General features: G+C 34.4%; 2 protein-coding genes across 4 annotated transcripts in view; one reads left to right on the top strand and one right to left on the bottom strand.

The window, feature by feature from the left end:
• Window positions 1–17,555, top strand: part of LOC148942788 (uncharacterized) — a 115,550-nt gene that overhangs the window by 75,370 nt on the left and 22,625 nt on the right. For all 3 annotated transcript variants that reach the window (XM_089102521.1, XM_089102523.1, XM_089102522.1), the window contains exon 2: window positions 15,157–15,364. In XM_089102521.1, coding sequence (XP_088958647.1) covers window positions 15,168–15,364 — 197 coding nt within the window. In that variant the 5' untranslated portion in view covers window positions 15,157–15,167. The remainder of the gene's footprint in view (window positions 1–15,156; window positions 15,365–17,555) is intronic.
• LOC148942789 (EEF1A lysine methyltransferase 2) overlaps window positions 10,337–17,555 on the bottom strand; it is a 142,911-nt gene continuing 135,692 nt past the window's right edge. Inside the window, exon 6 of the mRNA XM_089102526.1 lies at window positions 10,337–10,377. Coding sequence (XP_088958652.1) covers window positions 10,349–10,377 — 29 coding nt within the window. The 3' untranslated portion in view covers window positions 10,337–10,348. The remainder of the gene's footprint in view (window positions 10,378–17,555) is intronic.

The raw sequence follows: 17,555 nt of genomic DNA on the forward strand, positions 1-17,555 counted from the left end.
TAATTAGAACTATGTTTACAGAAAATTTACGTTTAAGCAATTATTCAACTTTATTTCTGCTCTCTTTGCTCTCTTTATCTCTTTATCGTATTTATCGTAGAAAATAAAAATTACATTTGTGCATTTTCGTAAATCACACTTTACGTTTCCAGCTTTATAAGTCAAATCCATGAAAGTATTAACTACTTTTGCTTCTTGAAACTAAAATATAAACTCAGTCATAGCTGTTCGTTTTGGTTTCATCTATTCTTTAATAGTAATTTCTGATTGTTTCGAATTTAAATTTTAAATGGTAATTGCATCTGCTGATCTTAAGATTAAAATGACCTTTACATTTCTTTTGAAAATATATTTTTCGGAAAGTTTTTTAATTAATTTTTGTTCGTTTTTAATTGAAAAAAATTTTATGTTTTTAAAAATTTCTTATTTAATAATAAAACCGAAAATTTCCAAGAACAATTATTAAATTTATGCATTTTCCAAAATCTCACTCTACATTTCGAGCTTCCAGGCAAGTGTTAACTGCTTTAGCCAGCGGTGCATGCTCCCCCACCATAGAGGATGAGTGGTCTATACTTACCTTTTTAGGAGTGATTAATTAGAACTATGTTTACAGAAAATTTACGTTTAAGCAATTATTCAACTTTATTTCTGCTCTCTTTGCTCTCTTTATCTCTTTATCGTATTTATCGTAGAAAATAAAATTACATTTTTGCATTTTCATAAATCACACTTTACGTTTCCAGCTTTATAAGTCAAATCCAAGGAAGTATTAACTACTTTTGATTCTTGAAACTAAAATATAAACTCAGTCATAGCTGTTCGTTTTGGTTTCATCTATTCTTTAATAGTAATTTCTGATTGTTTCGAGTTTAAATTTTAAATGGTATTTGCATCTGCTGAGCTTAAGTTTAAAATGACCTTTACTTTTCTTTTGAAAACATATTTTTCGGAAATTTTTTTAATTAATTTTTGTTCGTTTTTAATTGAAAAAAATTTCATGTTTTAAAAAATTTCTTATTTCATAATCAAACCGAAAATTTCCAAGAACCATTATTAAATTTCTGCATTTTCCAAAATCTCACTCTACATTTCGAGCTTCCAGGCAAGTGTTAACTGCTTTAGCCAGCTGTGCATGCTCCCCCACCATAGAGGATGAGCGGTCTATACTTACCTTTTTATGAGTGATTAATTAGAAGTATGTTTACAGAAAATTTACGTTTAAGCAATTATTCAACTTTATTTCTGCTCTCTTTGCTCTCTTTATCTCTTTATCGTATTTATCGTAGAAAATAAAAATTACATGTGTGCATTTTCATAAATCTCACTTTACGTTTCCAGCTTTATAAGTCAAATCCAGGGAAGTATTAACTACTTTTGCTTCTTGAAACTAAAATATAAACTCAGTCATAGCTGTTCGTTTTGGTTCCATTTATTCTTTAATAGTAACTTGCTTTTTCTTCATGGAACTAAAGTATAAGAATAATACTTACCTTTTTAGGAGTGATTAATTAGAAGTATGTTTACAGAAAATTTACGTTTAAGCAATTATTCAACTTTATTTCTGCTCTCTTTGATTTAATGTCGTAGCTCTTTACTTTTCATTGAAAAACATAGTTCTTGGAAAAGTTTTTTTTCCTGGTTTTATCACAGACATTAAATCTCATACAGGCTTCTATCAATGACATTAAATCTCGCTCCGTATGTAAAAAATAACAAAAAAAAACCCACATCTGGCTAATTGATGAATTTTAGACATACAAAATTATAGATAAAATGAAAAAAATAAGTAACCCTGTTTATTACATTTATAGAATACCCCTCAGTATATTCATGAAGACTATACCTTTCCACAGAGCTTTTGGCCATAGTGTTCTCGACCTTTTTAGGATGTATGGAGCGAGTGGGGGCTCACTATCGAGGAGGAGGAGAATCTTCTAGCTACATGTGCAGAGAACGAGAGCATTGAGATCACCCCTGAGGAGGAGGAAGAACTTCTCTGTACATGTAGAGCGGTGGATCTCTTGAGGAGTGGGTCCTCGGTTCGAATGCATAACCCGCGAGTTCGAGTGCGTGAAGATTTATTTGCGGAGGAGATACCCTCTCTCATAAATATTGTGCCAGTGGAGGGGGATCTGTTGAGGAGTGAGTCCGAGGATTTATTTGCTGAGGAGATACCCTCTCCCATAAATATTATATCAGTGGAGGAGGATGAGGTTCAAATAATAGAACCTCCTGAGGTAGTATACATAAAAACAGTGATAAATATGGATATTACAAAGGAATAAATATTTGAACATGGATTGTTTGTAAATTTGTTTATTAATAAAATGCATATATATATACAACAATGTCTTTAAATCTTCACTTTAGATTTCATCATCTTCGATGTATAGGCAACTGTCGTGAACCACTAATGCTGGTAAATCATTTGGATTCACTGTATATTGATCTTGATTGACTGCAAAGTCAGGGTCACATTTTCTACAGTACAATGTAACTTCACTCTTGTCATATCTATTTGTATAGTCAATGATACTATTTGCATTCATATTATGAAATTCAAGAGTTTCAATCTGTGTATTTGAAGCAATATCACATAAAGAGATTTCAAGTGGTGAATCACATTCCGTCACAGCCAAATAAAAATCACTTGGTTTATAGTCATAGTGGGTGGTGTCGTCGCAGCGATAACGTAGAAACAAGATTGTCTTGTTACTCTAGCAGTTGAATCGTAGACCAGATTCCTCTTCCCAAAATAATTTAAATCCACAATGATACCAATCTCGTAGAAATAAACTAAAATCACGTTTGGGATTCTTTCCAATCATAGCGGGGTAAGTATTCTCCCACTGATCACATTTATCATAGTGACAATTGGAGCACAGGTGCCCTCTAGGATGAGAGTCACACACCTCCTCAAGACATGAATTACATCCTTTAATTTGTACTGCATAGCCTCTATGTAATTTACAAGGATTAAATAATTTACACTTTTCACTATAGCCATCAATAATTGTACAATTCTCACATTGATTCCAACTGCCAAGAGTGTACATGCACAATGGACATATATAGAACATTTTTCGGTTTCCAATGTCAACTCACTCACAGCTAAAACGTAGCTGATCCTCTTCGTTCGATAAATTCAAGGTAGAGGGAAATGGGGGAGAGAGGAGTAACTCTGTGACGTTACCTCTATCGAATGATGGGGGGAGCCATCTACATTGAATCCAATATTCCCACCACCACTAATATGTAAGCACGTCTCTGATTGGCTGAGAAGGGGGATGTAACCGACTTGCTGATTGGCTGAGAAGGAAACATGTGATCTAACTGTTTCCTGTTCCTGGACACCTTGACATTCACCCCTAGCATGCACTTGTCCAAAACAACAATAATAAATAAATCCCTCAGGCCTAAAGATTAAAGAAACCTTAATGTTTCTTAATTCCCCCACTCGTGAATCAATAATTCCCCCTAGCGATTATGTAAATCAATTTCTCAGGTTAGGCTAACCAAACAACAAAGAAGCCATCTTTGTTTCATAAGTCCCCCCTTCGTGGATCAATAAGTTCCCCTAGCGATTATTTAAATCCAAGTGAGAAAGTTCCTGTTTTTTCATTCTCAGTGACAAAACCATAAAACAGACATGAATTGCTGTTGACATCCATAACTGTGACAAAGTCCATGTTTTTCAAAGTCTCAGTGACAAACAACATAAAACACCCATGAAAAACATCAAATAAATCGACCAACACACATAACCATCCAAGAAAACATACATAAATGTGACAAAATTCCTGTTTTTCAAATTCTCACTGACAAAAACCATAAACCACGTGGTTCTCGTGTCAATATATGGTGTTAAAAAAAGTTGTAGGTGGCAGCAGGGGTGCGTGACACGAGTATAAGATAGCCTTCTACTATCGTTATGACAGTTTGCCCAGCTACAGAGGCAATTATGAACTTTATTAGAGGGTTTAGGAAGGCATTATATTTTGTATCAAGATAGGGAATAATATCATTATAACGAGATGTCACTTATGACCTGTTATTAAATTGCTTGGTAACTTCCAAGGTTTGTCAACTTCACTAAAATACTGATCGAGTTTGATGGCACAACTTAGATTAAGATTTTAACCCTTTTTATGGGGTATTTACCCTGTCTAAAATTGTGGAAACTTAATTTACCACTTCTTTCGCGCCTAAATGTCATACAAATTCTTTGGTCATAACACTTATGTTGTGCAATGATGGCAAAATATTGTTTGCTAAGTCATTGTCAGATGAAGGATCAGCAGGGCAACTAAAAGATCGAAATATAAGTCACCATACATTACCCTGCATATCCTACCTTTTACAACCACATAGCAAATGAGCTCTGCAATTTACTAAAAAATGTGAACGTGTCAGATACAGACCTATGGACCTGATAGCGGCGTTATGATACATGGTTTTAAACTTAATCAATATCGCATCTTCAGAACCAGCCTTAATGAGTTTCTTTTTCATGCTTATGTTGTTATCAAGATTTGTTTTTTTTAATTTTTGGTTCCTATTTAAAAGTTTGCTATTTATTACCGTATACTACAATGAAGTATATGAAATTCATGTTTACTGTTATTCTCATCATGCAATCCCATACCAGAACATATGATTTGTTGCTTAATGTTGAGAAACTTTGCGATGTTGATAATTTGCTTTTGAAGGAAAATCGGTTTACTTTTCCTTCTAAGAAAGCCAATTATCAGGCTAATTTTGAGAAACTACGACGATATATATATATATATATATATATATATATATATATATATATATATATATATATATATATATATATATATATATATATAAGTTTGGGTTATAGCACAGTTCATATAATTATCCAGTAAGCTTATCGCAGATCATTTCTGGTCTTCGTTCTCGGTGCGAACAAAAAGCTCCTCCCACTTACTTCTGCATTAGCGGGAATGCGGGTTAGTCTGTTTCCAACAAAGTACATTATTCGTAATAGCGGGTTTCCACTTGTTTCCGATTAGATCACAGTCTGACTTGTCTACCCGTGAAAAGATCTGACTTCGCTTATGTTTATATCTGCAAAAACGTTCTCCGGAGCACTCGCACCCCGGTCCGGGTTTTTATAATGGGTGAGATAGAGATGATCATACTGGATAATTATATGAACTGTGGGTTATAGTAACCAAAAATCAATATTCAAAAATCAATCTATATATATAATATATATATATATATGTATATATATATATATATATATATATATATATATATATATATATATATATATATATATATACTATATATATATATATATATATATATATATATATATATATATATATATATATATATATATATATATATATATATATATATATATATATATAAGTTAAAAATAAGTATTCACAGAAAAGATAATTATAGGCAGTGCAATAGCGCTGCCTAAGGAAAGAACAATGTTGGCACAATGCATTAATTATTTATCTATTTATTTTTTGGTTGGTTTTAGACCAGGGCACTCGTATCGAAGGAGTTGTCATAGCAATCTGGAAAAGGGCTCATTCGATTGGAAATTGGAAGGGCTAGTGCCCTTTTTAATAGTCGAAAGTGATTGGAAGGCAACTAACACCCCTTCCACGTCCACCGTTTCACCAAAAACATCCAATCAAAACGGGCTCATTAAATTGGAAATTCAATCCCTTGTTATTTGTTAATAGTCGAAAGAGATTGGAGTGCAACTAACCCCCCTTTCACGCCCACCATTTCCCAAAACACACGATCAAAATTTTGAGATATTCATTTTGTGCAACATAGTTTAAAGTTCTGGAAATTAGGTGATTGAGGATGACAAACCCCCCACACCCCTCATGGCGAGGGTTGTAAGTTATGCCCTTTGGGCTTATAAGGTTTTTATAGAAAGCGTTGTCGTAGAAACTACAAAAGGGCTCATTTGATTGGAAATTGAAAGGGCTAGTGGCCTTTTTCATAGTCGAAAGTGATTGGAGGGCAGCTAACCCCCCTCTCACGTCCACCATTGTTCCAAAAAATCCAATCATAATTTTGGGATAGCCATTTTATTCAACGTAGTTGAAAATTCTGGAAATTACGTCTTTGAGGATGAAAAACCCCACAACCCTCAGGACTAGGGTTGTAAGTTATGCCCAAGGGGCGTATAAGGTTTTTATAGAAAGCGTTGTCGTAGAAGCTTAAAAAAAAACTCATTCTATGGGGAATTGAGATGGCTAGTGCCCTTATTATTAGTCAAAAGCGATCGGAGGGCGAATGCCCCCCTCCTACCACGCCCATCATTTCTTCAAACACTTCCGATCAACATTTTGATATTGCCATTTTGTTGAACGTAGTTGAAGGGTCCGGAAGCTAGGTTTTTGAGTATGACAACCCCCTCACAGCCCTTAGGGCTAAGGTTGTAAGTTACGCCCTGGGGGCATATAATGTTTATAGAAAGTGTTGTCGTAAAAACTTCAAAAAGATCATTGGATTGGAAATTGATAGGGCAATTGTCCTGTTTAATAGTCGAAAGTAATCGGAGGGATAATCACCCCCGCCCCATACCCATCATTTCCCAAAACATTTCCGATCAACATTTTGATATGACCATTTTGTTAAACGTAGTTGAAAGGTATGGAAATTATGTCTTTGAGGGCGACAACCCTCCCCCCATAGCCCTCAGGACAAGGGTCCTGGGTTGTGCCCTTGGGGTATATAAGGTTCTTATAGAAAGCTTTGTCGTAGAGGCTTCAAAAAGGGCTCATTAAATTCGAAATTGAGAGGACTAGTGCCTTTTTTATTAGTCAAAAGTGATCAGAGGGCAAATGCCCCCCCCCCATGTCCATCATTTCCCCAAACACTTACAACCAAAATTTTGAGATAGCCATTTTGTTAAGGGTACCAGAAAGGCCTGGTAATTATGTTTTTTTAGGATAACCCCCCCAGCCCTCAGGGCAAGGGTTGTAAGTTATGCCCTGGGGACATATAAGGTTTTTTTTATAGAAAACATGCTCTTATACATTTTGAAGGGGGTTCATTGGACTGGTAATAAGACGCTCTAGTGCTCTTCTTAAGAGTCAAAGTGATCGGAGGGCATCTACCCCCATCCTCCCCCCCCCCACACGTCGTATTGTCCCGAAATGTATCTAATAGAAATTTTGAGATAGCCATTCTATTCAAAATAGTCTAAATATCACATAACAAGGCTTTTAGGGTTGAAACAAACCCCAGAGATTATGGGCAAGGGTTTTAAGTTACGCCTAGGGGATATTTAAAATTTTTATGGAGGGGATGGTTGTTTAACTTTAGAAGAGGCTCAGTCTTTCTCCCTTAAAAAGACTATGTCAATATAAAACAAACAGAAATTAATTAAACGGAATAATTAAATTAAAGATTTTAAGGAATAAATATCAGCATATTTGTATTAAACTGACAATGCACATTTTTTTTCCAGTAAATTCATTTGAATTTTTTCTGTAAAGTACAAATTATATTCTGGCTTCTAGAAAGCATAGGGTTTAGAACCCTACTCATATTAATTTCTGCGCGTTTTGAGTTTGACTGATATTTATTTTAATTTCAGTTTTTTGCGTTTCATTTATTTATTGATACTGCTTTGTAGTAGGTGTATGCTTGGTAGATTATATGATTCTACTTTTTTTTCATTTTTGGTTTAATGGAGTTCTTTACTTTTTTTTGAAAAACTTATTTTGTGGAAAAAGTTTTGTTTTTAATTAATTTCACAGAAAGACACAATTTTCTTGGCAGATATCTTGAATTTGCACTAGATACACTAAAAAAAAAAGAGAGAAATGGTTTAACAAAGCCATAACTTAGTTTCTCAAGTGAGGTTGGATGTGCCTTAACGTATTTAGCGACCATTTCCACAAACTCGGATTAAAAATAAATCAGTTTACTTGAGTCAAACTCTCACACTTAAAGTACCATAGACAATGAGAATGAAATATGATTTTCTGAATTTATGAGACAAATCGACGAATTTTAACTTCGACAAATATCCGCTTCGTTGTAGTTTGTCTTATTCTTCTAATAGTTGTAGTCCCGTTTGTTTTCTTCATCTTGAGATTTCTTTTTCGCTTTTTTTTTGGCATGGCTAAACAGTTCGGCCTTAGATCTTTGAGTGATTTATGTGTGTGACTCAATAAAACTGATCATCTTCAATTCTGAATTTGTGGAAATACTTGCTATAGAGGTTGAAGCTAATCTTGCCTCACTTAATATACTAATTGCTAGCTTCGTGGTGCGAATTCTCTTCTTCTATCAGCCATGCTTAGCAAACTTAAGATATATCCCAAGAAAAGGCTGCCATTTCTATTAAAAAAGCAGCTTATTACTCAAACGCTTATGCTCCCAGAATGCTACGTCTGAGCAGCCTTCAAGTTCTTGATTAGCCAAACAACGGGTATAATATGTTTTCAACAAGGATAAACAAAAATTGAAATGTCTAGCAATATTGCTAATTCTACCAGTCAATTCAACTGGAAGCATTTTTTACTGTGGTGAATTTGCCTCTGACTGCTTTGCAAGGAAATTTGCTTTAGCTTTGGAAAACTGAGGCGTAAACGTATACGGCCCTCGGAATAGGATCAAAGGATTTTTCACAGGATTTGTTTTTGGGGTTACGCACACACCAAAAGAATTGTTTAGCCTGCAATACTTCGGGGCTCTTTGATTAGTCCTACAAGTCCTACAACATATTATGATATATGTGATAACAGCGCCACAAGGAACAATTTAGGGGGGTGAGTAGAGCCCCCTTTTATAGTCAGTACTATGCCTGGGATTCACTACCGTGCTAAATTTAAGAGAAGAGTTATGTTTTTCTTCTAGCTTTCCAACTATATTAACATGAACTAGTAAATCTAATTTCAAAACATTTATAAACCATTGACATATGAAATACGGTATGCATTGGATAATTAAAATGAGCGTATCCATGTTATGGATATGCCGCTGAAAGTGTTGCTAAAAATGAGTTACAAAGTGAGAAAATCACTGAGTTTAGGGTTTCGCAGAGGCTACCATACCACAACAATTCAAGAAACATTGGGTTCTTGAGGCTCTCTACTTTTCTATTTATTGTTATTAAACATGGTAACTTTGTGCAAATACCATGGGTCGTTTAATTACATCAAGTACTTCATGGGTCTTATATTGGGTTAGGAGACTTAATCAGCTTGATCAATAAGTCAGAATTATTTGTATGCAAAAACGACAAACAGGAAAATAGAGATCCTTGCTGAATCTACTACTAGCAACTCATACAGAGCTAAGCCACCCGAGTACAACTTAACTCTGCAAGCCCCTCATCTACCACAATCTATTCAGCTATCTAATCTTTACTCAAGTTCATTTTTTTAATTCTTACTTATGACCTTTTCTCATTTGAGAAAATCCCGTTAGGGATAGCCTATTTTTGATTTGGCTCCTGATGAGTTGTAAAAAAAAACGACCTTTGACAATCTATCTTTTGACGATTGGCCTTTGACAATCTATCTTTTGACGATCAATCTTTGACAATCTATCTTTTATTCATCACTAAACATTGCCTAGCTCTATCACCCTTTCTTTAATTATCGCCCTAGAATGTTTTATCGAACCACATTTTTTCCATAGCTTATATTTACGGTCATTCAAGTTGGTTTTAAAAAAATACGGTATTAAAAAAATCTGTCAAGTTAGGATGAATCGCCATTTGCTGCTGATTCAGGAATAGTAACTATGATTTTTCTTTTGAGACTTTTTCTTTTATGTAAAATAGAGACTATATTTTCTTAAGTAGGCGTCTACGCAATTCAATATATTTCTAATGTTTTATTGATCTGAGGAACGGCTTTGGGTACTAAGGTGAAACTTCCAGGAAAACATTGAGGAGGAAGTTTAACTAAATTTAAAGCTATTTAAACTAAATTTATAAAGATGTGAATACACGTTAGTTAATTTTATTGTTCATATTGGCAAAAAGTACAACTTATAAAAAGTAAGAGTATACAATCACTGTATTTTATGACCAATGTGGGTACCGCAACAATCTTTACACAATTCCTCTGGAAAACATCGTTGGATATAGTCGGTTTAACACCAAAATTCTTAATTCAATATTAGAAATAGCTACCACATCAATATGAATTTGAAATGTTGACGATCGCCTTCAAGTGAAAATGTGGTTTGCTGCAAATAAATTATTTGACTGATGCAAAACAATAATACAAAAGCTTTTTTTTGCTGTTGAACCAAAAAACGGTTTCCCTCGACACAATTACGTACCCCATACACACCTATCTCAGCTTCACATATGTCAGTTTTGTCTCTTGTGTGTCCTCCAAACTGAAAATAAGAATACAATTATTTATAATCCCCAAGCATTTTAATCCTCTCGTGTCCTAGAAACTTTGGTGTGTTTTAACGAAGTAGTAGTACTAGTACTGCAGTATCACGAGTACACTAACAGGTAAGTCGGGGAAAGAAACAATTGAAGTTTTCTTAAGCAACTTCTCAAAGCACTGCCTTTTCTCAGTTGCTTGGATTAGTCTATGGTAAAATAATAATATAGAGAAAAAAAATGCAAGGAAACAGTTAAGCTTTATTATGGAGGGTTTTAAAGCATTACCTTTTGTCAATCGCATAAATTGGTCTATATATAATTTTCTGAAAAGAGGCGTGGTCATCTCTTTAGTTGATGCCTTTTAAGTAGCAATTGAACCTTTTTTTCCATAGTGGATTCAATCGGGAAAGCAATTTACGTAGGGTTCTTGTTTTACGGTCTATAAATTTATGCTTTAAGTAACAATCCTATGTTTTAGAGTACAACTATCATGCACTTATGAAGAGTTTGTCTATCGTAGAAAATTTAGACAAGAGTTGGTTCAGTTTTAAAGTTTGTTACAATAGCTCTGAAAGTTTCTCTTGAGCTCCACAGTTACCTTTTAAGTAGCAATCTAACCTTTTATTCCCTAGTTGATTCAGTTGGGAAAGCAATTCACGTAGACTTCTTGTTCCAAGGTCTATAAAGTCATCTTTTAAGTGACAATCCTATGTTTCATAGTATAACTATTGTATCCTTATGGAGAGTTTGTTTATTGTCTAAAGTTTAGACAATAGCTGGTTCAGTTTTAAATTTTCTTACAAGAGATCTGAATCTTGAGCTCCACAGTTACCTTGTAAGTAGCAACCTAACCTTTCATTCCATAGTGGATTCAGTTGGGAAAGCATTTTGTGTAGGTTTGTTATTTAAGATCCGTAGTCATGTTTTAAGTGGCAGCCCTATTTTTAGGCTCTACCTATCATGGAATCACGGAGACTCTACCTATCATCTTCGGTCTAAAATTTAGATATTTTTTCCGTAAAAATTTGAGATTTTGTGCTTAGATATTTTGTTGGTGGTCTTACATACACCGTCAGTTATATTACACAAATGATATATCCATTTTCAGGGTCACTACAACCACAGCCCTAGGATAAACTGTACTCTTATTACAAGGGTGTCATGACATCACAAATAGATATTTGTGGAAAAAAACATTAGATCATAAAAAATCGATTATCTTAGAATTGCCATTCCCCAGCATTTTGGTTTTCTTTAAAGTGTGTGAATTCCGAAAAATGCTGTTTTTTGTGAAAAATTTCATTTTACTTTAATCCAATCACTTTTTACTTTTAATAAGGGAACTATAAATTTCAACATCCAATAGAACGAGCCCTCGTCTAAGTTTCTCTGACATCCCTTTCAATATGAGGCGGTCATAAAGGCCTCAATGCCCTTCACTATTGGTACCCAAATGGGGGCCATTTAATAAAACGAGTACAATGGTCACTAACTGGCTAAGTTTTCTTAAGGAAAACAGTTCTTTTCTTCGACATCGAAAGAAATTCAATTATTTGAATTTTTATCTTTCGTTAAGATTTTAATCATGTCTTGGCTCTCTTTTTTTTCTTTTAATTATCCTTTGATTGACATTGGAATTAATATTCCTAATGTGTCTTCATACTCCCGAGATTATTTCATAATCATTGTTTTGGCAAAATAGTCAAAGTGAATCTTTCAAAATATTTCCTAGAGCTGTTCTTAAAATTCGGTAGAATTTTTATCACTTTCGGTAAGTGTAGATGGATGCCCTGTTACGAGAGCCAGGGAGAAAATTCCCTCCTCAGATGCAGTCCTACATAGCTAGGCCTCCAAAAAGATACTGAAAAGGCTGCCTTGACAGGCAAAAAAAAATGTGGACAAAAGAACCCATGGCTCGCTAGTTTACAATCAGAGCTTGGCCTAATTTGGACTTCAAAGAACAAGGAAGGAATTGGGAGCGTAACTCGGTTGAAATAACGAAGTCAATCACTAATCACCGTGGAGGTTGAAAAGAAGGTCGATTATGTCTACTGGATTGCACCATGATAAATCTTGATGAGGTGTCAACGTGATTCAACTTCAAGTGAACAAGAATAAAATTGCTCCAAATAGTCCACGCATTGTCACTTTTCGTAGATTAAAATAAAGACCAAACTTCCCAGTTCCTTCTGTCCTCCTCCATTGAGCCCTAGACATGGAATCTAAAAAAAAAAAAAAAATCTGGTATAAGGATTATGAAAACAGAGAAGAAAAGCTTGCCTTAAATTTGCCAAATTCTAAGTAGGTGTTTTAGAAGAAGCCCAGTAACAAGGTCAATCAATTCCTAAACTTGACTTGACTGAGAAAGAATCGTTTCTTAATAAAACAAGAAAAGTTTGCGCATTCCTTTATAGTTAACTAAAATTAATATATTCTTTAATAAAATTAATGTTCGTCGAAGCTAAACCCCAATCCCCATAGAGAGATCACCTACTCACAATAACTTTTGAATTAATATATACCACACATAGGTGTGTTACATCATCTTGCACATGAAAATGCAGTTTTGTGGAAAATGCATTCTATTTTAATATTATCTTTGTCAATTACAGAGGCCATTAGATGTAGCAATGTCCTTTTCAAATGTGCCCGTAAACACATCTCTTTAATGTTTCAGTGCCCCACTAGTGGCGAATGAAAAAAAGAAGGCATAAGTAGCCTATATCCATATGATTTTCCTTGTTGTTTAAGATGGAAGGAATGTTGTTCTCATAAAAGGGGGTTTCTGACTACGGTGATTCCAATGGTAAGGTTTTCATTTCGATCTGATACCATTTTGAAGTGTTTCGGGTTATTTTTGGGAATTTCCACAAATCTGTTTTCGCAACGAATATTTATTTTTCAGATTAACTCTGAATGAGCAAGCATATGCACATGTAAGCAGACAATTAAAGAATTGCAAGATTGAATCGTCTGAATTACTCTAGGTGCTATTTATTGTTGTGTAGATAAATTCATTCAAAATATTTGTAGATAATAACTTAGTATCCCTGGTCAATTTTGCTTATACGCGAGCAATCAAATAAAAAGACAGAAATAAATACACCATTTGATCACCATATAAAGGTCTCAATGAGAGTAATAAGTAAAGCCATTGCAATTGCATCCTAGTCCCCCTTAATAGAGCAGATATAAACTAAGCTACGTAAAAACGTTTGCTGATATTAATCCGTTTGTTTTCTATTGCTGCAGTTATGAAACTCCAACTGTTACTGTCATGACTCCTAAACTAGTTGTGAATCTGACTGTGTTCAGTTTAATCAATTATCAACTTTATGAAACACAAGATATTTGTGAAAACACTGTATAGTAATGATCCAAGTGCAGCTATATTTACTTTGTATAGGCAACGCGAATGGTTGCACCAGTCGGTGAAGCAAACCACAACAAGACACGTACCTGTTGAAAAGTTGTTTTTTTGGGGTATAATGTTGTATTTGAGTCATGCCTTTCCTGTGATTCTTTCTTTACTAATAGAAATAAAAACTACATCATCTAAATAACCATTGTCGAAAACAGAAAAGTTACAGCCCCCCCCCCACCTTGAATGACAATGATTTTTTTGTTACATGGGTAGCATTGATTTGTCCTCTTGTTTTAATTCATATTTTTTTTTACCGCTAGCAGGGACCAGGAACATGATAGACAGCTGATTAAGGGCATATTTGAAAAGAAATTGCAGAGAAATACCTACGTGCTGCAATAAGTAAAAAGGTGGTATTTAAAATCAAATGCAGTTCTCTGCAAAAAACTGCATTTTCGTTATAGGCTACAAGATGATATAACAGACATATCTGTAGACAAGATAATATAACACATATATCTTTTGAAAAGTTGATTCTCGGGAACATGATGTCGTACTTGATTAACTCTGATTCTTGATTGCCTGGGGTCCCTTCCTTACTAGAACTAGCAGAAGAGGGAGAACAAAGAAAAATAAGAAAAAGACACACCAAGTGCTACCCATTCAAAAGTGACTTTCCTTGTTGTTCAAGCCAAGACACTGGCTTGACCCTGTACGTTTCCTGTACAGGGTTTTTGGGTGTTGGTTTTTGGGCGTTGGCAATTTCAATGGTGTACTTTCTGTTTTGGACCAGCGCCTTTTTAGGTTATTTCTGGCTTTTTTTCCAAACTCCCATCATTTTTTTCGAAATAACATTTTACTATGATATTTTCAATTTACTTCTCGGATGGCAACAAATACCACTTTGCAGTACAATTTTGGTCAGAAAACCAGAGAAGTCTACTTCGAAGTGTTAGCACAGTTGATGATGAATCAATATCTTTTTTGAACATTTGCAGGCAGTAAAGTATCTGGTGACCTGTTATTTCTAGCGCAAATAATTTACCGTTGTCACCGAAACTGACTGCTCTTGTTTTAAGGAGTTGTTGACTCCTGAGAGCAGTAGTAAAAAATCACAGCATATTCTGAAAAATACCAAATTTATCATCAATATTTTCTTTTTTTGCTTCTAAGCCCGAATCAGAGCGGGCAACTATTTGTTCTATATATTCTTTTGATTGCTTAAAATCAGTCATACCGTCATTTAGTAGTACATTTGCCTTGATTTTCCTCTAGCTTCATATGTCTGTTTTTTATCATTTAAAGACGTTAAAGCTGAACTATAAGGCACCATGAAACATTGGTATGGAGTATGTTGGCTCGTAAGACACAAGTTGGTTATCACTCATATGACGCATTGTTTTTTTTTTATTTACAGGGTTGCCAAACATGCCGATGAACATTAAAATGAATGAAAAATGGCACTCGTTTCTTGACAATTGGCGGCTTTTTAAAAAAGGAGACGTGACTCAAAGAGGAAAGTCGCCAAACATTCAACCAGTGACGGTTCTAAGGACACCCACCTCTTCTAGTATTTCTAGAAAGAGCCTAAGAAAGCCAAGTGTGGCTGAATCAGTGATTTCAAAGTAAGCTTCCAATATTAAACGAAACATTTGAAATCAGAACAATTTATCCGTCAGGTGCTTTGTAATATATTCCATACAGTGGGAGGGAATAGGAAAAAGCGTAACACTGTAAAATATACGTACAGTCAGAATTTTAAAATCTTTAGAATTTCAGAGAAAGCCCTGAACACCTACCAGTCATTGTAAATAATATGAGCAGTTCAATGATGGCACATTTTTATTCCAGAGCTTGCTGTCTGACATCATCATTTTAAACTGTTTCGGTTTTTCCCTGCCTCGACCTAGCAGGACTGACTGGGCATGTGTCACATTAATATAAAATGACAATTATTTGACAGATTTGTTCGAAAGACTAATTTTATCATTTCGCTACGGCAAAGACACTACATATCTCTATGCCAGTTGGGGAATATACTACGTATCTGTAATTTTGTAAATTCGTTAGTTGTTAAGAAAACCTTCACGAGCTTCAGCTTGAACATTCAAGGTGCGAGATTTTTTAGTTTACTTGATATTGTGATGACAAAAGTGTCACATGGAGAAAAAACGGCACTTTTTGCTGCTATTTCAAAAGTGGAATAGCTAAGAAGCAGGAGAATTGCAACATCATGTTTGAAAATCTTTAACTAGAGGTTTACAACTCCCCCTCTTGTATACTCCCGCATCTTAGCCCTCTTATTAAGTGATAGCTAAAAAAAAACATTCTGAAAAAGTTTCAACAGTAAAGTTAACTATAAACATGATTTTTCGTAAATTTTTGAAAAAGAACTTGAATGCTTTCCAGTCTTTCTACTTCAGCCATGGTGTAAAATGTGCCATATAGCAGCATGGTGCTTTACGAAGGAATTACTAAGACGAATTTATAATAGACAGTAGCTTCTGGATGCAGTCTTAGATACAGTCTTAGGATGCAGACAGTAGATCTGGATGCAGTTTTAGGGGAGCCTATTAGCCCAAGCAAAAAAATAAACATAATTGATTATATTATGCTAACAATTGTAGCTACATTTTGCCTTTTACTTACGGTTAATTGCCGCGGTCTCTCTGTCAGTCCCTTTTAAACACGATTTAAGGGGGAAAGTTAAAATTTAAACTACTAAAGTTAAACTACTTCAAAGTTAAAATATTGGATTGTAATTTAAATTCCGCACCAAACTTAAATGTTCAGTTTTTCTGTTAGAAGTAGTTTTGGATAATGGATCTTTAATGATAGTGTTTGAATAGAGTTTCGCGTGCATTGTTATACGTATAAACTAATAATATGCGGTATATATGGTCTTCTATAGGGCTAAAGCCGTCCTGGGCTTGTATCCTGTAGACACCCTTAGATATGCGCCTGCATTAATTTGTGCGTTTGCACTTACATGCAATAAAAGCTGGATTATGCCATGAGCGTTTAACCAGTTTTGTGTTTGATGCATTATTTTTTAAAACAAACTATCTATAACCCACCGAACCTTTATAGAATGAAACAGAATGACTTCTTTATTGATCGTTTTCTGAAGGCTTGGAGATATTCCTAGAATGTTCCTTAAAATAGGAATCATGAATATTTTAGGGATACAGTGTCTTATGAATATTGTATACAGTTTGAGGGTTCATACATAGGTAGACTTTGAGATAAATTCTGCATAGCAGAAAAAAACACTACATTAAAGTAATGAAAAAAAAATAAATGGGAAAATTATCTAGAAATTTGGCCTGAAAGTCACGAAAGAAAAAAAGGATATATCGATTAGCCTATAGTCGTTATAATCGTTGTGCTATAACAATTATAGTGTTATAGTATATAATCGTTTGTAGTCGTTTTATAGTCGACAAAACGATTATAGTCGATTATAGTCGTTAGTAAATTATAGTTTCAATGATTATTTGGCTATGTTACTACGTTCAATGAGCAATCAGCTATGTTCAATGTTGAATGGGCTTTGCTCAATGAGCAATGACAAAATTTGGCTATATTCTTGTATTGTCATGTGTTTGTATCTATTTTATTTGCTAAATAAACTAAATCATTAGAGAAATATAAAGAATAAAAAGGGAGATACATCAGCGTTTCAAGCTCTTCTTCAAAAATCCTCGACAATTGTTTTCGTAATTAACTTTTACCGTTGCGATTAACATCAAAATGATATTTTGTTCCATTCACAGTTTTTCTCACAGTATCTTTTTCAGTTTTCACCTACTAAGG

This window comes from Artemia sp. Qi Xiang Cuo, chromosome 16 (genome assembly GCF_049724085.1).
Source record: "Artemia sp. Qi Xiang Cuo chromosome 16, ASM4972408v1, whole genome shotgun sequence".
NCBI classification, from domain to species: Eukaryota; Metazoa; Arthropoda; class Branchiopoda; order Anostraca; family Artemiidae; genus Artemia; species Artemia sp. Qi Xiang Cuo.